The sequence below is a fragment of the Podarcis erhardii genome (genome assembly GCF_964252035.2).
Source record: "Podarcis erhardii genome assembly, chromosome: 6".
In the NCBI taxonomy this organism is placed as follows: domain Eukaryota; kingdom Metazoa; phylum Chordata; class Lepidosauria; order Squamata; family Lacertidae; genus Podarcis; species Podarcis erhardii.
The window spans coordinates 21,158,435-21,179,830 of NC_138510.1; the positions used below are offsets into that span (position 1 = coordinate 21,158,435).

The window sequence follows — 21,396 nt, forward strand, 5'->3', positions numbered from 1 at the left end:
TGTGCTGCTTTTGCTATTATAATAAGACCTATTCATATCCATGTTTCAGTGAAGCACCTATCTGCCACTGTTGTATCTGGTTTGGTCCTCAATCTTGGGTGCCCATAGATTAATCCTGCATTTCAATGCATGTTGTGTTGCAAGAACAACTGTGTTAGGTCTCATGTGTGTGTGTGTATATATATTCATGTTAAGGATCAGGAAGAAAGAAGACACTAACTCAGTTCACATGTCACATTAAACCATAGATAAAAAATAACAGTGGTTGAATGTAAACATTCAGTGTGATCATGCTACTGAAGTGTTCGTCCTGTGTTCCTACCCCACTACTGCATCATTGGGAAACAGACCAGAGTTTAGTTCGTCATGACATCCAAACATAGATTCGTGGTTTGTTTGCTTTTTCCAAACCAACTACAAGTGGTCCAAGGTCTGTTCTTGGCTTACTGCTTATGGTTTGTTTTGAGGAAACAAACCATGAGACCCTGTTTAGATATCACAACAAGCCAGCAGAAGTGGAGTGCAATGAGAACTTTACAGTAGCATGGAGCCGCAAGCTGTGCGTTCACGTTGAACCATAGTTTGTTTTAAACAATGGTTTAATGTGACATACAAACCATGCCATTGAAACAGCAACCAACAATTACACAACTGAGGACCAAACTCATTGGTTGGTGAAACAGCTCACAGGTTTGTCAAAGTTATTTTTCTCTCTCTCCTCCTTTGCAAGGTTTTGCCAGAAGAGGATGACTATGGCTTCGACATAGAAGACAAGAACAAAGCCATTGTGGTGAAGTCTGTTCGTCGAGGGTCACATGCAGAGGTGAAACCTCCTGACATTTGTAAACATTTGCCTTTTCTGCATTAGGAGGTGCTTTGAAGTGCCCCAAAAATAACATACAGGAGGTTATTTCATTTTAGTAGCATCTAGAAGGCCACTGAGGATCTTCTGTGATTCCTGTTGCAGGAAACTGCTTTTGTGCATTGTTAGGCGTTTAGTTCCTTTATATGGCATTCTTTCAGAGTAATTTAATTAAGTGATAAGACAGCAGGCTCCCCTGTGGCCCAGAGCGGCATTCTGTGTTGCAAGACATGAAGCTGACCACAGGGAAGCTGTTTTCAGATCAGCATCAAACAACAAGCATCTGCACATGGCTTTTTTCCTCCTGCAGAGCTAATAACTTGGGATGGGAGTACGGAATTTAGGTCCAGAGAACAGCGTAGGATGAAATGGCTAAGCATCTCCAATCCAGGACCAAATTAACAGCCTTTCATAGCTGCTTTGAAGTTAAAAACAACAGCAACAGGAGTTTCTGGTCACCAATCTCCCATGGCACATCTAGTTGATTCCTCAAGGCAAAAGCATTTATGTTAACTGGAAATTAGTATCATCTGTATAATAGCACTAGTTTTATCTGCCTTTAACACAAGACTGCACACCAGTGATCTAGGCAATAAATTAAGGAAAGCCCAACACAGTGGGCCATGTTGAGAAAGTGGGAGAGCAAAAGTGCAACACAACTTATGGGGTAGTACATTTTGGTCAATAAAGTTTGGTCAATAAAATTTCCCCGCTTTCAAAATCTCACCAGCAGTAGCTGCAGAAATAGATTGGTGGTTTAAATGACACCTCTAAGATGGATCCATGTGTGTGAGCATCTGTGTGATAGTGATTTTTTTTGCTAGGATGCACATTTATAACAAACATGTGCAGATAATGTGGTCTTTTAAACACTGCCTCCACAGTCACCGAGCAGGAGGACTATGTGCACATTGCCAAAGCACGGTGGTCTGGATTATGGGAATGAATGGGAAGAGGAGAGCTAAAACCTTCAAAGCCAGCCATGCTATCAATCTATAGTTTCCCAGGATGTTCACAATAAAGGATATTACTGACAAGAGTGGATTCATAAAAGTTGGGCAGATTGATCCAGACAATATATGGCTCCCTAACTCAAGACCAGCATAGTCTGCCTTTGCCACCCACATAGTGCATTGGTCTGATGTATTAAGGGGAAAAATGTACATAAGCCACCAATTGTTCCCCTATTATGTGAACACATTTAGAGGACAAATTTCATAAATCCACTCTTGTAATTTTGCTGGTAGATGTTCACTGTTTGCAAAAGTCGCCATTCATTGGGCAGATATACAAGTCTACAAAGTGCATTATATATTGGAGGTAGCCGCACAGTGTAAATTGTGATGGTTGCATATATGCTCAGGAACAACTCAAAGATATTTCTAATTCTGCATGCATGCAGCGCTCTCTCTTTTTGGCAAATGTTCCTGTTTTGCAGAAAGTTGCTAAATTTGCATTCCTTGTTTGAAACTCAGTATCTGAGGCTTGGCAGATTCTGAATATTTTGGGACATAAAGTATGTAAATGATACTAGGTACAGTATATACAGGTGCAGAATCATAGGTGTGCTAGAGATCACAAGAGAGGGGAGAAATAGGCAAATTAAGCAAAAGTGTTACATCCTCGGAACACTGGAGCCATTTGCAAATACTAGCTCTATAGTTTCAAATGCACACTACAGAATTTATTTTATTTTATTTTTATTTTTGTAATTACCAGTACTGACTACATTTAAATGTTACACTAGGCCGTGATTTAGCAGAATACAAGCCTCTTGGTAAGCCACTGCCTGACAGATAATCCCTTCGTCATTTCCTTGGAAAGCTGCCCATAGAATATTTCAGTGTTGGGGTGGGGAGGGAAATCTCTCTGTGTTTTGAGACTATAGAAGCACACAATTTGCAAAGGAATCTTTGTCTTGACCTTTGAAGAAAAACTTGCTTTGACCATTTGCCCTTCTTTCCCATTTGGCCTTAAGAAACTGCTTTAAATATGAACCCAACCCAAATCCTGCTGAACAGGAGAGCCGTCGGCTCAATTCGCGAAGATTTGAAACCTAGCAGTAATGCCTTTTATTGCATTCTTGGGCTCTTTAATTGCTTTTTGATACTACAAAGCTATCCGGCATATGGTTCCAAGCCAGCGCAGCAGCTGCAGACCATTTGGAAAACCCTCTGGTGGCCTGATGCTCTCCAGGGAGGGAGGGGTGGGGAGAACAGGGTGCCCAATAGAAATACATTTTTTACTTCCTCCCCCGGCAGTCTTTATAGTCAGTAGTGAGCTAGATGAACCAATAGTAATAGTCTGACTGTGGTAGCGCTCACGTTCTCATTGCTGAGCTTTTAGATTTCATTTCATTTCACTTTTAATTTGTATACCACCTTCCTGTATTACTATACACGATGAAGGTTTACAGCAGGCATAGGCAAACTCGGCCCTCCAGATGTTTTTGGGACTACAGTTCCCATCATCCCTGACCACTGGTCCTGTTAGCTAGGGATCATGGGAGTTGTAGTCCCAAAACATCTGGAGGGCCGAGTTTGCCTATGCCTGGTTTACAGGCTGAAGACACAACAAAACAGACAGCAAAGAAGACACACACCTGATAACAATCTGATCCAATACAAAAAAGTGAAGCAAAAAGCATAACTTTAAAATAAACAACATAAACGTTGTTTACCTTCCCGCCGGAGCAGTACCTATTTATCTACTTGCACTTTGGCATGCTTTAGAACTGCTAGGTTGGCAGGAGCTGGGACTGAGCAACGGGAGTTCACTCCATCACGGGGATTCGAACCACTGACCTTTTTTTTTTAATTAAGGATTTTCTTGTTTTACAGAAGTAAGTGTAATGCCTCGTATTTTTTCCATGTAACATTTTTAGAACCACTGACCTTCTGATCGGCAAGCCCAAGGCTCTGTGGTTTAGACACAGTGCCACCCACGTCCTAATAGATAGGGTAGTCCGCCCTAAACTAAAACTCAGCACCCAGGCAATCTGTATGCTGTGCCATAAGAAGTTCTGTGACCTGTGCAAATTATCCCAACTGTGCAAATCCGAATCACTAATCCTTTATCTTACTTACTCTGAAATGGTTCCCCCTCCCTATTATTCTGCATAATTCTGGTTTTGTTGGCAAAGGGGATGGGCAGGCACTAGAACCCCTGTTTTGACCGAGGATATTTTATTCAATATTATTCTGGCTTTTGAAAGTTCACCAGGCATTGCTGCACATTTTCAAGCATGTCTTTACAGCCTCAAGAACTAGAAATTATTTTATTGTTTTTAAAGAAAGCCGGCATTCTTTACCTAGTACCACATTCTGCCGTTTTTCTGCAATTCCTTGGCACACAAATTAAACACACATTCAAAGGATCTCTTTACTGTTTGCTATGTCACTCTGATTCTTCCTAATCGTGCCAGGAAGATTCTTCCATAATATTTTTAACCAATGGAAGAGTAAATACAGTGGTGCCCCGCAAGACGAATGCCTCGCAAGACGGAAAACCCGCAAGACGAAAGGGTTTTCCGTTTGCGAGTTGCTTCGCAAGACGAATTTCCCTATGGGCTTGCTTCGCAAGAAGAAAGCCCATAGGGAAATCTCCGGGGACCTCTTTTAAATGCTGGTGGTGGGGAGCAAAGCCTTTCCCCCCCACTCCGGCCTTCAGAAGAGGTCCAGGAAGGCCGGCGGGGGCCGAAAGGCTTTGCTCCCCACCACCAGCATTTTAAAAGCGGTCCGGGATAGCAGGGAAGCGCTTCCCGCTATCCCGGACGGCTTTTGAAGGCAGGCGGGGGGGAGCAAAGACTTTCGCCCCCCGCCGGCCTTCAGAAGAGGTCCTGGACCTCTTCTGAAGGCTGGCGGGGAGCGAAAGTCTTTGCTCCCCCCCGCCTGCCTTCCCGGGGGCTTTAAAATCGCCCCGGGACAGCGGAGATCTTAAAATGCTGGCGGGCGGCAGCCGGGGCGATCTTAAAATGCTGGCGGGCGGCAGCGAAGCCTTCACTGCCGCCCGCCAGCATTTTAAAAAACCCCGGGACAGCGGAGAAGTCCTCTGCTGTCCCGGGGTTTTTTAAAATGCTGGGGGTGGGAAGAAAAGCCCTTGTTCCCCCCCCCCAGCCTTCAGAAGAGGTCGGGGGACAGACTGTCCCCGGACCTGGTCTGAAGGCGGTTTCCATAGGAACGCATTGATTGATTTTCAATGCATTCCTATGGGAAACCGTGCTTCGCAAGACGAAAAACTCGCAAGACGAAAAAACTTGCGGAACGAATTAATTTCGTCTTGCGAGGCACCACTGTATGTAAAATGTTATTTCACAATGATGAGGGCTTTTCAGGAAACATCTCAGAAGTTGATTGCAAAAAGCGTTTACAGACTTTTTGAATGAAATCCATGCAGATTTTACACTCGTGACATTCTGTTTTGTGTTTTGTGTTATTCCAAATGTACTTATTCATGGAGCAAAAATGTGACATTGGAAGTGGCGCTCAGATTGATATCAGCCAACTCTTTGTTCTCATCTTTAGTTCTAAATTTCTTAGGAACAAATCGGCTTTTATACAAATACTATTTTCCTGAAAAAACATCTGGCCACTTTTAAAAGTCTACTATGATTTAATATATGTTCAGCTTTGTTAAATTAGTTCTGGGTAACATCTACCCGTTTCCCTTCTGAATCTGGAAGAATTCACATATTTGTACCGTAGGCACCCCATCTTCCCAAATTCCTTGACCTCTTGATCCATTGGCAACTAAAAGCTTCTAATCTGATGGAATGACTTCTCCTCTGCCACAAACTTCCTGTTTCTGTGCTTTTCTTCACTCCTTTAAGTTGAGGTGTTTGGTCTGGCCAACCACCTACTTCAGGGCCAGCCCTAACATTAGGCAAAGAGAGGCAGCTGTCTATTGCAGCAGATGGTGAGGGATATGAATTGATCAGGATACACAAGTAAATCTTAGTGGGTAATACAGCCAAAAAAGAGGAGGAGAGAAACCATGTATAAATCCATAGGATATACCAGGCATAGACAAACTCCAGATGTTTTGGGACTACAACTCCCATCATCCCTGACCACTGGTCCTGTTAGCTAGGGATGATGGGAGTTGTAGTCCCAAAACACCTGGAGGGCCGAGTTTGCCTATGCCTGGGATATACCGCACCTTCTAGCAAATATTCAGTTAGGGTCCTGCCTCGGTTCTTTGGGTTTGAGGAACTCATATGTTGAGTTGAGTCCTTTGGAAAGAAGAGGCAGGTGAGCAGTAGTGTAGATTATGTTTGGTCTACCTACCGATCTGGAACAAGATTCTTCCTTAAAGCTAATTCTGTGCTTAATCAGTAGTACTAGGAATATTGTCTGAGTTTGTGGCGCTGGTGGGCAGCATTTGCTGCTCCACCTCAGGTAGAGCTAAATAATGTTGGGCAGGCCCTGAGGATGGTCCCTCAGTGCAGCTGAGCTGGATAAGACCACCACATTTGGCCACTGACTGGTGAAAGCCACTGTGTGTCTACGACACCTTAATACAATTGTCCTGAGGTGAGGTAGCCTAGCGCACTGTGCACTATTATCAGTTTGTCTGAGGGAGTGCTGGGCACTCTTCCTTATTCTTGGTGTGCACAATTTGGGAATTGAGTAGTAATAAGGTGCTGGTTGGATTGGATTATCCGCAGCACCAGTGGCAGGTCCACATTGGCTATGACACATAATTATATGAGCAGGTCTTACCTCCCTGGAGGTGGATTCTGCCACCAGTTCCTGGTATGTACCACTGACCCATTTATCAGCCCTGTCCCTTTGCGCCCCTTAATTAACCCTGCGCAAGACATCCCCCCCCCCGGCTAATTATCCACCTGCAGCCTTTCCTCCTAGGCATCTATTGCAGACCGATGATTCCATATGTGCTGGTCCATTGCTGAGTGACATCATGGTGACAGGTTCACCTGTTGGGATTTCTCCGTAGGCTGGGGACCCTCTTGCTCCTGCAGTAGCATATGAAGTCTGGGTATCCACCTGTGTGTGCAGCTCCTTTGTTGTTGTTGTTGTTGTTTTTTAGTCATGTCCGACTCTTTGTGACCCCATGGACCAGAGCACGCCAGGCACTCCTGTCTTCCACTGCCTCCCGCAGTTTGGTCAAACTCATGCTGGTAGCTTCGAGAACACTGCAACCATCTCATCCTCTGTCGTCCCCTTCTCCTTGTGCCCTCCATCTTTCCCAATATCAGGGTCTTTTCCAGGGAGTCTTCTCTTCTCATGAGGTGGCCAAAGTACTGGAGCCTCAGCTTCACGATCTGTCCTTCCAGTGAGCACCCAGGGCTGATTTCCTTAAGAATGGAGAGGTTTGATCTTCTTGCAGTCCATGGGACTCTCAAGAGTCTCCTCCAGCACCATAATTCAAAAGCATCAATTCTTCGACGATCAGCTCCTTTATGGGGGTGCATTAAGCATCCCATCTCCCTCCATTCTGCCTCCCAAAGGTTTTGAGAGAGGAGACCCAGAGATGCAATATTGTCTCCCTGAACTGCTGTTGCTTAGCAACATTAGCCTGCTCCTATCTGCATAACCAAAGGCAACAACAGGCAGGTTCTGCAGATGCAAGTGATTAATCTAAAAACTGGGACTTTGGCAGGCCTCATGGTTATCTGGAAGCCCACAAAGAGCTTAACCAAAGCAATGCTTTTTCTTAATGCGCTAGCTTATTGTGCTGGACAGGCAGACACAATGGGTAAATGAAGTTCTCTTACATGGATCTGAATTGGAACAGTTCTGGACCATGCTTTGCAGTTCTTCAGGTGCCGGAGAAGATAATAACAGCATTTATGTAGCACTTAGTAGTTTTTACAGCAAACCATTAACATAGATATTATTATCCCTGGGTGTCTGAGGCCCAAATAGAAATTCAAGAATGTGAGTGACTGCAATTCACAACTGAGCCTTTTAAGTATTCTACTTGTTCCATAGGCCATGCTGTTTATATCTGATGCTTGCTGTTAAAACAGCACATGAAAATGTTTGCACATCTGTATTCATATGCACCACACATAAAGTGATGGGCATAGAGGCATAGGGTTCGATGTTATAATAATAATAATAATAATAATAATAATAATAATAATAATAATAATTTATTATTTGTAACACGCCCATCTGGCTGGGTTTCCCCAGCCACTCTGGGCAGCTTCCATAGAAACCAAAAATACACTAAAATATCACAGATTAAAAACTTCCCTGAATAGGGCTGCCTTAAGATGTCTTCTGAATGTCAGGTAGTTATTTATCGCTTTGACATCTGATGGGAGGGCGTCCCACAGGGCAGGCGCCACTACCGAGAAGGCCCTCTGCCTGGTTCCCTGTAGCTTTGCTTCTCGCAATGAGGGAACCGCTAGAAGGCCCTCGGCGCTGGACCTCAACGTCCGGGCAGAACGATGGGGGTGGAGACGCTCCTTCAGGTATACTGGGCCGAGGCCGTTTAGGGCTTTAAAGGTCAACACCAGCACTTTGAATTGTGCTCGGAAACGTACTGGGAGCCAATGTGGTCTTTCAAGACCGGTGTTATGTGGTCTCGGCAGCCGCCCCCAGTCACCAGTCTAGCTGCCGCATTCTGGATTAGTTGTAGTTTCCGTTCCATTATTTCCTGCATCTCTCACTCACAACTGGACCCTGCAGCTCATGTCCTAGAATCATGGAATTGTAACGTTGGAAGGGACCCCAAGGGTCATCTAATCCACCCCCTGCAATGCAGGAATGTTGCATCCTGATTCTTTCTTTGGAAAATAGGGGATATGTAAGAATTGGCCCCTTGCTGCTAATATATCCCTTTAACCCAAACTAATCAGTCACTTCCACAAGATTGGCTGTGATGTTATTCTATACCAAAAAAGATTTTTTAATCAAAGCCTGAAGCCGTCTGCTACTTATGGAGCTACAGTATATAGGACATTGAAGTCCTGACTGTCAACTTGTTAATCTTACTCTGTTTCTCTAATTTCGAGAGACATTGCCACCACAAAATTTCAAGCCTAGAAACAGTCCTGGTTTCAATGGTAACAAAAAGAGGCAATCTAATTCTGTGCATTTTCTGAATTGCAAAATGCTTATATTTCATTTGTCCATGGATCAAGGGCTGCCAACCATTTTTGGGACCATGATCACACTCACAAACCAGACAAACTGCAGCACAACTTATTCTATTGCCCACAACAGAATGCCTGTTTAATGTCTAATTTCAGTATGGGAAATGGGGGAGGGGACCCTGTAGACATCAGATATGGCCATGGTGGGAAAATGTGTGCCCATGGGCACCATGTTGGCGACCTCTGCTATAGATTTCTTTAATTCTATTTGAAATCTATCTACATCCATGGTGGGGAACCTCAGACCTGGGAGCCAAATGCGGCCCTCTAGACATCTCTGTCTGGCCCTCACATCTGTCTTGGCCACCCTTCCCAATCCTCCATCCTCAAGTACTCTTGCCTCTTGATTGACCAGATCAATATATAAGTGCATGTGTGTAGAAACCTCTAACCTTGGCAAGAGTTACACCTGTTACTCCACCCACATCTGCCCCTGACTCCACAACCCTTTGCCACGTGGGCTGAACAAGGTTCCCTACTCTCGCTCCATATGGTAGAATAATTCTGTGTTTATTGCAATGCTTCATCTCTGCATGTTTTAATTATGGAACTGATTTGTGATTGATACAACCACAACATATCAGGACAGAGCAACAACAAAAGCATTCTTCCATTGGGAGGCATGTTTACTGCCATGCTTTGAAGGAACAATTGACAAGCAGATGTCTGATAATTCACAGATCTGTATCCAAAAGCATGTTGGCCCTTGTCCAATCGATAGATAGCTCTTGCACAAAGCTAGCATCTCATTATCCAGATAACTGTGTTTGCTTATAAAGAGTAGCAAAAGCAGAGGAAATACAGAAACCACTGTAGATCATTACTCTCATTTGTTTACTCACCCTTTGAAAGGACATTCAGTAATCCTGATTCATAAAAAAGGTTCTGGTGTACATTTATAGGCAGCGCCTGGCTTAATAAAATCATATTTTTATGGGTTAGGGTTCATGGGAACTGTAGCTCAGTAACTTCTGGGGTACCAGAGGTAAATAAAAAGCCAACCTTGTGTGGCCTAAAACACACACAGTACTCTTGTGTGATCTAGAACACACCCAGAATGAAACACCTGACATTCTCCTGTAGGAAAACTTGATAAGCTTCCAAGGAACTCCTGGGCTGCCCAGAACGCAGCTGTAAATCCATTATCTCACATACCATCTGCCACATGCTACTCAAATGATAAAGCATGGAATGATAAGCGTGGAGTGGTTTATAACTTCCGTGTGTCATTTCAGATGGCTGGATTGCAGGTTGGGCGGAAGATTTATTCAATGAATGAGGATCTGGTGTTCCTGCGCCCATTTCAAGAGGTGGAGACCATCTTGAACCAGTCTTTCTGCTCTCGGAGACCTCTTCGGCTTCTTGTGGCAATCAAGGCAAAAGAGTAAGTCGCCAGAAAAATCCAGGTTGCTCTTGGAAGCTGATTCTGAGCAGTTAATATAATATATATTAATGCCTATCATAATGAAGTCAACGTAAACATTTTACAATTCTACACTCTAGTGCAGTCTTGAGAGCAAACGTACACATTAAACCATGTATTATAAAATCACAACTCATACCTTTCTTTTTATAGTTAATGTTCATTGTATGCCTCATGCGTCAGAGTTAATAACTTTAGCATACAAATGATACTGAATTAAGGATAGCATGAATTTAGCAGTCATGAAAAACTCCCCAGCGTGACATCCCTGCTTCTGGGTGAAAGAGCTTTTAGAGCTGCTGGATTCCATTTTATTCTCATGTGACCTTATGATTCCCCCCCCCCCCAATCTGACTGCTGAGCTGTGTTTGTTTGCCTATAGTCACAGAATTCCCCTTAGAATCCAAGCCCAAGACATTACTTAATAAGTGATGAAGAATAACCACATGTGCACAGAATACCAGTGATGTAACTAAGCAGGACTGTTGTCATCCACATCCCTTTTATTTTTGACAGGATTATCAAAATCCCAGATTGCAGTGAAAAGCTGTGCTTCCAGATTCGGGGAGCAGCACCACCATATGTTCATGCTGTGGGGAGAGGTGAGAAAGGGGGATGTGAAATGAGAAAGGGGGATGTGAAATGAGAAAGGGGGATGTGAAATGAGCTCTGAACACAGAATAGGGGAGCTGTATACAGGTAGCTGAGCTGTATCCTGGAAAACAGGAGTAACCTATAGGATGAATCATGCCCTGTGTCTTAATTATAACACTAATTGTCTTTTAAAAATATTAACAAGGTGCATTAAAACAAGATGCTATGTAGTGGATTGTGCTAAATTCAACAGTTCACATCAGAGGTGGGGAACTGGACCTACCATATTTTTCGCGCTATAAGACGCACCAGACCACAAGACACACCTAGTTTTTGGAGGAGGAAAACAAGAAAAAAATATTCTGAATCTCAGAAGCCAGAACAGCAAGAGGGATCGCTGCGCAGTGAAAGCAGCAATCCCTCTTGCTGTTCTGGCTTCTGTGATAGCTGCGCAGCCTGCATTCGCTCCATAAGACGCACACACATTTCCCTTTACTTTAAAAAGTGAGTCTTATAGAGCAAAAAATACGGTAATTGGTGGACTGGATCTACATCTGGCCCACCCTCCGTGGGCAATGTGATGGGTGGGTGGGGCTGTCCACCTGTCAGTCACTTCAAAGGAAGAACTGGGAGTGAACTGTCGGTTTTCTTCCGATCCTTTTTTTCTTTATTTGTGGCCTTGGCTTTAGTTTAATCCAGAGCTGCAAAGAAAGAGTCAGCTGTGCAGCTGCAGCTTGAATTCAAGCTGCAAAGCTTCTTGCCGAAAATTAGACCTTGCCTTCAACACCAAATCCAGCACCAACTGCAAGTCACATTTGGGCTGGGATCAGCTCTGCTTGGGAGCTCCTGAGTGGAACAAAATCCTACCAGGGCTTGTATTGGCACCAGAATTCAAGCCCCATTTGCTGGGTAAACTCATGGCTGGGTAGAGGGCCACTGATGTCAACCTGGCTGAGGGCGTCATCAGATCTGGAGCTGGCCTTGTCAGGCACAGAGGCACCTAGAGGTCAATCGCTACTGTTCTGCAATCTCTGCAGCATCAATCCCTTCTATTAGCAGGCAATATGCTGCCTCTTTATTCGTATGCCTGGTATAAATACTGGAAGCCTGGTCTGCTATGTCTGGATAGCTGCTCCACTTCAGGCTCCTCATTCCAGAAAAAGCCGCTAACATTGGAAGGTCTAGATTTGGTTCCCGCTTGCCGCTCCCACCGGTCTTATGATGTGTAAAGCACTGTTGGTAGGAAAGGCAAGGTATAAACTTATTGAATGTAGACAATCTAAAACAAAAAGTAGTTCAGTGTGCAATCCGATGCATGGTCACTCAGAATAAAGTCCCATTGAGTTTCAGATAAATGGGTATAGGATTGGCCTTCTAAACAGATTGTAGGATCATTTGTAAAAGAACTAACTTTTCTCCCTCCCTTTTGGGGGAAAGGTCTGTAGCTCAGGGGTAGAAAAGAGGGTCCCCGGACATATTTTGTTAGGGGTGGAAATGTTCCTTGCCTGAAACTCTGGAGAGGTCTGACTCAGTATAATACAACTTACACTAGAAGAACCTAAGAAGAGCCAATGGCCCATCTAGGGTTGCTTCAGAAAATCTGTCGTATCCAACACTCACTTGACCAGAAATAGCTTGTTTATTTTATTGCTTACTCTGTAGCCGTGCTTTCTAAACCCTTCTCCTGTCCACCTCTCTTAAGGATCAGAAGCAAGTGCTGTGGGCCTTCACCCAGGGCAGTGTGTCTTGAAAGTGAGCGGGAATAACGTGATGAATGAAAATTACACAGAGGTTCTGGAGCACTTTGCGGCGTACAGGAACAGGCAGCAGGAATATCTGGTGAGAAACTGGTTAGGGAGGTAGTTGTTTTCTTATAATACTTCTAGAGGGTAAGAAAACACTGTATCATGCTGCTGTGCAACTGTTCTGCTGAATAAGCGTGCTTGGAACTTAAATCCCCTCATCAACGAGGGAGGGTGCTTAGAATTCACATGAAAGCAGAACTTTGCAAATTTATCTTAGCCTCAAATATTCCTGTTCAGGTGGCAAAAAGCTGCTTCTGTCTAGTTAGCAGAGACAACCCCAAGTACTAAATTAGATTTGGTTCTGAGACCTGAACACTCCCCCTTATAAAATCTGTTGACTTTTTTTGTATCCTGGTTTTAAAAGCAGAGCTCTCTCCTCTAGATGCTAATATTCTTCTCACAAAATTCAGTGCACTTTATATTTCTTAGTAATTGACTCCACTCCCATTCCTCTTAAACCAAAAACTGTGCTGTGGTTCTAAGTATGGGTAGACTAAATTTATCCAATAGGCTAGTGTTTCCCAAACATTGAAGAATCCCAACAAAAAATGTCATATTTGGGCTTTTCTGGACAATCCCCTCAAGCCTATCTCTATTCACTGAGCACCAAAATAGATGATATCTGAAATACCTTCATGCATTTAATGCCACTGACTTTTCTTATTTGAAGAGAAGCCACAGGGGGAAGTGTTAAAGATTGGGACTGTGGTATGGGGTGGAGCATTTGTCTTGTGTGTGGTGGGGGTTTAACCCCTATTTTTCCATGCTACAGTCAGAATGAAAATACATTCCCCTCCCCTCCACAGCTGCTATTGCCCATATCAGGTTTCACTCTGGGGCAAACAGCAGCATTGGAGGGAGGCAGTTTTCATCAGGACCACAAGATGAAAAAAAAGCATTCCGCGGACAGAAGACTGGAACTGATGAGTAGAGGGGAAATTCTTTGGAGTGATAGGGGATAATGCTGATCTAGAAGACAGGTCCTGATCCCTACTCAGGCACAGCTTTGCAGGACCACTCTAGTTCTCTGCTTCAGCTCCTCATCTGTAAAGTCATAGTCCCACAGAATTACTGTAAAGATGACCAAGTTAAAACACTATACAGTGGTACCTCGGTTTACATACACTTCAGGTTACCTACGCTTCAGGTTACAGACTCCGCTAACCCAGAAATAGTACCTCGGGTTAAGAACTTTGCTTCAGGATGAGAACAGAAAGCGCATGACAGTGGCGTGGTGGCAGCAGGAGGCCCCATTAGCTAAAGTGGTGCTTCAGGTTAAGAACAGTTTCATGTTAAGAACGGACCTCGAGAACGAATTAAGTACTTAACCCGAGGTACCACTGTATTAGAAAGAAAGAAAATAAATGTATCCCAGCCTTCAGTAGTACCTTCTCAATGATGCTGCTGTTCTAAACAAAATCAGTGTGCAGCGTCATGCTGGAAGCAGCTACGCACATCTGTTCCACCTTGCGTCCACAATGAAATGAAATGGACATGTGCAGCTGTTTTAAATATAACGTAATACATGCTTAATCTGTTACATCTGAAGCACGACGGTGAGTATTGCATGTTGTGATTGCACAATGCAAGAAGTGGCTGGAAGAAGGACCGAAGAACAGAGAGATAATTTTCAGGTTGCCAAAATGTATTTTAAGAACCACTCCTCCCACCCCACCCCATGTCAAATATGTTTACATAAATAGAGTGGGAGCTTTTACTTTATAACAGTAAAAGGAGTTCACAGAAGAGGGAGGAGTCAGCAAAACAGCTATTTTCCTCCATCACAAGGCTCTCTCTCCATCCGCTATATTAAAAAGGGATATCATGGTACTGTCAGGGTCAAACCAGACAATGCATTAAGCACCTCTATGCACTTAATGAGCCAGACTTGTTATTTGAATAGCAGCCATGGGTGGAGGGAGGGGCATTTAAATAGTTGCAGAGGGAAGGTGAGGTGGATCTGGACTGTGGAATGTTGGGAGTGGGGATTTAACCCTTTCTATTAGTCCAGGCCTCCTTTTTTTGCTGCAAAGGTCATGTTAGAATCTCTACACAGTTTTGGCCCAGAGTATCTTAAGGGCTGCCTTTTCCCATATGAATCTGCTCAGTTATTAAGATCATCATCTGAGGCTTTGCTTCACATCCTGCTTCAGTATGAGGCATGGTCGGTAGTCATGTGGGACCAGGCCTTATCAGCAGTACCACCCAGGTTGTGGAACTCCTCCCCTTGGAGGTTCATGTGGTCCCCATATTGTAAGCCTTTCACAGAGCTGTGAAGACTGTTCCTTTTCCACCGGGTGTTTGATCTTGAGTAATTCTGGCTCTGTGTTGGTGGGGTTGTGGTTGCTCTGTTCAGATGTTCTCTCTAGCTATATGGATTTCAGATATTTTAAATGAGATTTTCTCACATTTCCTGGTCCTGTTTATCATTCTTCTCATCTGCCTGATGTTCATCATCACCCCCATTGGCCATCCATCATTGGCCATACTCATCTCATTATTGGCCATGCTCGTCCAGAACATCTGGAGCAGACCAGGTTGCTGATACCTGTAAATCCATCCAAAAGCCAATGTGCAGTGAAACTTGGGAGAATGTCTCTCTGACATCCCTTCTTTCTTTGGAAGGGTTTTTATCAATGGGTGTACCGAACGCATGAAGACGCTGAAGAGGACAGAGCTCGGCAGTCAGCTTCCAACTCATACCTGAATGGAAGTCATTCTGAATCTTGTAAAGGAGATCTCTTTACAATCGAGGAAAATCATCCCCTTAATGACAGCCAGCAAGACGAAGGTAAGACATTCCCTGCCAATGAGGGAAATGATCTAGGAAGTGATCCGTAGCTGTCCTCTGATGGGGTTGGGGTGGGGGAGGGATAGCTTGGTGATACAAAAGGCCTCCTGGCCCCCCTTCTTAGAAATGATCTCAAATAGTAGGTCTATAAAAGACTTTCCTGAGACCTTGAAAAGCCACTGCCATCTGAAGTACTGGGCTAGATAGACTAATGACCTGGTTCATTATAATGTAGTTTTATATTTTTGTATGATACATCAGTAGAATGGGAGCTAGATGTGCCTTTCTTCTAAGGCAAGGTGACAGAGACAATAATTTATACCTGAATCACTGTGGATGTTTAATTTGGAACAGGGGTTCTTTCTTCAAGGGTTGCCATTCAACCCTTTCCTATTACAGGGACTGGAGACTGGGCATTTCCCTGGACTGTGCCAGTTTCCTGCTATGTGCTATACAAGTGTGAGTCAGTGGGTGAGGAATCTGGTAGATCACTCAGGATGCCGCAAGCAAAAGCCTATGTGCAGAATTTCATTCCTGCATCTCCTCCTTTGTGGTCTCTCACACTGGCTTCATATATACAAACTTTATCTCCAAAACAGTACATCTGCTTTTATTGACCTCTTTAGCTGTGCACTAGAGAAAATCACTGAGCCCCTGGATGCAGTGCTATAGGGAAATTGACTTGGCAGCTGCAATGTCAAGCCACAAACCCAACATAATTGCACAGTGCCTTTGCTTGTGGTTGACATATATCACACTGGGCAATGTTTTTATTTTATATTTTACTGAATTACTTGTATCCCTTGTGCCACGTAGGATGCCAGCTCAGTCTTTCTCTCAACTTGTTACCCCAAATTGGATGTGACTGACTTCTAACTAAACTGTGGGATTCTTAATGAGAATGTTATTGAGAAAAGGGGATTGTGGGATTCTGTTTACTGACAGTGCTATATTTGGCTGAAGCTACAACATGGGGACTGACCAAGATGGCAAGAGATGAGAGTATTAAGACATCTGAGTCCCATTTGAGATTTTGCCTATGTAGCTTCTCTTTGAAAGGAAGTATGCTTTACTTAGCCGAACTTTTCTCACTGGGTTATTGTGAAGATAAAACTGGGTATAGTGTTAAGACCTTGAGTTTCTTCAAGCAGGAGTGGGATGCAAATATAAATAAAATCAATACCTTAATAGGATGTTGCATAGCACCATATTTCAGCAAAATAATGAATGAAATTAAAATGTGCTTTAAAATTGACACTGAGTGTTTGCTCAATAGGATCCTAAGAGGTCTGAGAACCAGCCCCACCAGTTGTGTCTAGTACTACCTGTCAGTGTTGCCCCCTCTCCCAAGACATTACAAGACTTTTAAAATTGCTTTTGATGGCTTATAATTGGCAGAAGCATCACTGCCAGAATTTCAAGTAATTTTGTTGACTGAGCAGAAGCGAGGAGGGCTTTTAAAGTTCATCAGTGATAATCACGTTTTTAAAAGCTTTTGAATATTCATATTTGCATTGTGTGCTCTTGGCTGACTCGCAGTGCGATGGCATGTGCTTTGGCTGAATGATTGACAGTGTAATCCTAATCGTGCCTGTTCAGAAATGAGCCCCATGGAGTTCAGTGGTACTCGCTCTCAAATAAGTATTCATATAACAGGGATAGCATTGTAGTCCCTGCCAAATGTTTTAAACATCCACCTCCCAAACATCCCAGGTTTCATGAGGCCAGAGATTATGGGAATTGTACTTCATATACATACACACACCTTTACTGTGGCCTTTGACACCTGAGATGTGTAGTTTTGTGACCCACCCTCTTCCTGTGACTGTAATTTGTTGTAGAGTTGGAAGGGACCCTGAGGGTCAAGTCCTCCTTTGTGCTAAGTGGACACACTCATGAGATGGAGTGGTTTTATTTTTTATTTTTAATGAACTCAGTAAGATCACAGTGTTCATAAATGCCAAGAGGGCCTTTTAATTATGGCATGTTCTCACTCCTCCTTTGTCATAATGGCTTTTTGTGCTGCTTCAGGGATTCTGAGAATTTTTTTGATATGCTACAGCTTGTGCTCTTGTGGTGTAGCCAGTGTGGTGTAGTGGTTAAGAGCGATAGACTCGTAATCTGGGGAACCGGGTTCATGTCTCCGCTCCTCCACATGCAGCTGCTGGTCACACTTCTTTGAAGTCTCTCAGCCCTACTCACCTCACAGAGTTCCAGTTACAGATAGGTAGCCGTGTTGGTCTGCCATAGTCAAAACAAAAAATTCCTTCCAGTAGCACCTTAAAGACCAACTAAGTTAGTTCTAACTTAGTTGGTCTTTAAGGTGCTACTGGAAGGATTTTTTTGTTTTCACCTCACAGAGTGTTTGTTGTGGGGGAGGAAGGGAAAGGAGAATGTTAGCCGCTTTGAGACTCCTTCGGGTAGTGATAAAGCGGGATATCAAATCCAAACTCTTCTTCTTCTTCTTCTCCATCTCTGTGCTCTTCTAATGACTGAACTTTGGTTTGCAGAATTGGCCCTTCAGACTTTTGACTCCCCGTTAATCATCAGAGAAGACACTCCTCTTATTAGCCTAACGGTGGACAATGTTCACCTGGAACATGGCGTCGTGTATGAATACGTCAGCACTGCTGGGATCAGGAGCTTTGTCCTGGAGAAGATCATTGAGCCCAAGGGGTCCTTCAGCCTCACAGCAAAGGTTTATACCATTCGGTGTTACTCTTTACTGCATCAACCAGGCATCCACTACTTTTCCCTGTCCCTGAAGCTCAGTAGTTACAAATGTATATAGAAATGTGTTAAAATATATTGAAGTCTATTAAAATCCAGTTGCAATGAAAAAGGACCCTTTGTTGATGGGCGACAATCTAATGGGAGATGGTGCACAATGAGTTAAAGAAAATCTTTAAACTTACCTTTCCTTAGAAATCAGAAAGAAACATTTCTTCTAGTGTAATTGCGAATGAATTGCTTAAGAAAGCCCACAACCTATTCTTATATGCAACAACCAGCAGCAAGGATAGTATATGCAAGAAATTGGAAATTAAGAGAAATCTCAGGGAAAGAACAACGGATATACAAACTCATTGAATATGCCTAGCTTGCCAGTATGACATCTGAAATGAGAAACCAAGATGACAAATTGACAGTGAGTGAGTGGGAGTACCTAGGGGGATATTTATTGGACCTTAAATATGACTTCCAGGTTAGGGGGTGCTTTGTGACCAACAGTTGACATTATAAAAGATAAGAAAGTGTGGAAAATTAGGTGAAGAACTAGTGTATATGCAGCCAAATAATATGTATAAAGAACTGTCATGAAACGCTGGGTGGGAAGTCAAATAGATTTATTGTATAAACTATGGAAAAGAAGATGTAACTGTAAAACTAAAGAAACTCAAAAAAATAGTCAGATGGCTGCAGAGATGTTGAGATTCACTTGCTGCAGATTGCAGCTGGCAAAGATTTTTTTAAAACAGTAGGGGGGGGCACATACCAGAGAAAAACCTGCCATCCAACACCTCATTACTACATTATGGTTAGTCAACCCCCACCTCTTCCAAAACATTCTTAGAAATCTGTCTACTTTCCACACAAACAGCAGGATTTCCCTCTCATTTTTTTGTGGAATGAGGGTTCCACAAAAACAAAGAACAAAATTTGAGTCACCGCGTGCATTACAATTTACCTTTCCAAAGTGTTCCCTTGAAATACGCCAGGAAGGGTGTCTACCTGCCCAGTTGTCATTTTTGCCTTTGGAATTGTGCAATCCTGGCTGATGTATTTCCAATGTTTCATCTGCTTAGAGGTTTGTGGCCTGGTGTTCCAACCAAGCAAGGTAATTGTTTTCTAATGCTTTAGATTTTGGAGGCCTTTGCTACAGATGACAGCTTCTTTGTGAGGAACTGCAGAAGGCTTATGTCCCTCAGCAACGCTGTGGTCACCATGCCGCAATTTGAGTGCCGGCAGATTTGCGACACAAAGTTGGAGAGCATCAGCAGAAGGGTTGCCAGCTATCAAGAGGTGAGATCATTGCGCATAACGACATCAGGACACTGCAGCATAAATGGCCTCGGTCCATTTATGAAGGAGCGTCTCCTCCCCCATCGTTCTGCCCGGACATTGAGGTCTAGTGCCGAGGGCCTTCTGGCGGTTCCCTCGCTGCGAGAAGCCAAGTTACAGGGAACCAGGCAGAGGGCCTTCTCGGTAGCGGCACCTGCCCTGTAGAACGCCCTCCCACCAGATGTCAAAGAGAACAACAACTACCAGACTTTTAGAAGACATCTGAAGGCAGCCCTGTTTAGGGAAGCTTTTAGTTTTTAATAGACTATTGTATTTTAATTGGAATCCCTTCCAATCGGGATTCAGGCCTCACCACGAGACTGAAACTGCCTTGGTTGCGCTGGTTGATGATCTCCGGCGAGCTAGGGACAAAGGTGAGAGTTGTTTCCTAGTTCTGCTGATCTGGATCTCTCAGCGGCTTTTGATACAATCGACATAACATCCTTCTGGACCGTCTAGAGGGGCTGGGAGCTGGGGGCACTGTTATCCAGTGGTTTCACTCCTTCCTCCTGGGGCGTGTTCAGAAAGTGGTGGTGGGGGATGAGTGTTCAGACCCCTGGGCCCTCACTTGTGGGGTGCCTCAGGGTTCCGTCCTCTCCCCCATGCTTTTTAACATCTATATGAAGCTGCTGGGAGAGATCATCAGGGGGTTTGGACTGGGTGTCCATCAATAGGCAGATGATACCCAGCTCTACCTCTCTTTCAAATCAGAACCAGTGAAGGCGGTGAAGGTCCTGTGTGAGTGCCTGGAGGCGGTTGGAGGATGGATGGCGGCTAATGGATTGAAGTTGAATCCTGACAAGGCAGAAGTACTGTTTTTGGGGAACAGGGGGCAGGCTGGTGTGGAGGACTCCCTGGTCCTGAATAGGGTAACTGTGCCCCTGAAGGACCAGGTGCGCAGCCTGGGAGTCATTTTGGACTCACAGCTGTCCATGGAGGCGCAGGTCAAATCTGTATCCAGGGCAGCTGTCTATCAACTCCACCTGGTACCACCTGGCTGAGACCCTACCTGCCCGCGGACTGTCTCGCCAGAGTGGTGCATGCTCTAGTTATCTCCCGCTTGGACTACTGCAATGCACTCTACATGGGGCTACCTTTGAAGGTTGACTCGGAAACTACAACTAATCCAAAATGCGGCAGCTAGACTGGTGACTGGGGGCGGCCGCTGAGACAACATAACACCGGTCTTGAAAGACCTACATTGGCTCCCAGTACGTTTCTGAGCACAATTCAAAGTGCTGATGTTGACCTTTAAAGCCCTAAACGGCCTTGGCCCAGTATACCTGAAGGAGCGTCTCCACCCCCATCGTTCTGCCCGGATGCTGAGGTCCAGCGCCGAGGGCCTTCTGGCGGTTCCCTCATTGCGAGAAGCAAAGCTACAGGGAACCAGGCAGAGGGCCTTATCGGTAGTGGCGCCCGCCCTGTGGAACGCCCTCCCATCAGATGTCAAAGCGATAAATAACTACCTGACATTCAGAAGACATCTTAAGGCAGCCCTGTTCAGGGAAGGTTTTAATGTGTGATATTTTAGTGTATTTTTGGTTTCTATGGAAGCCGCCCAGAGTGGCTGGGAAAACCAAGCCAGATGGATGGGGCATAAATAATAAATAATAAATAATAAATAATAAATAATAAATAATAAATAATAAATAATAAATAATAAATAATAAATAATAAATAATAAATAATTAATTATTATTATCCCTTTAGATTTCAAATCCCCTTTTAAGGAGG

At 44.0% G+C, this 21,396-nt stretch overlaps 1 protein-coding gene across 1 annotated transcript in view; it reads left to right on the forward strand.

Annotated features, from left to right (window-relative positions):
- Positions 1-21,396, forward strand: part of PREX1 (phosphatidylinositol-3,4,5-trisphosphate dependent Rac exchange factor 1) — a 224,717-nt gene that overhangs the window by 175,408 nt on the left and 27,913 nt on the right. The window contains exons 17-23 of the mRNA XM_081867463.1: positions 731-823; positions 10,223-10,371; positions 10,927-11,012; positions 12,707-12,843; positions 15,435-15,600; positions 18,111-18,298; positions 19,462-19,623. Of these exons, the coding sequence (XP_081723589.1) occupies positions 731-823; positions 10,223-10,371; positions 10,927-11,012; positions 12,707-12,843; positions 15,435-15,600; positions 18,111-18,298; positions 19,462-19,623 (981 nt within the window). The remainder of the gene's footprint in view (positions 1-730; positions 824-10,222; positions 10,372-10,926; positions 11,013-12,706; positions 12,844-15,434; positions 15,601-18,110; positions 18,299-19,461; positions 19,624-21,396) is intronic.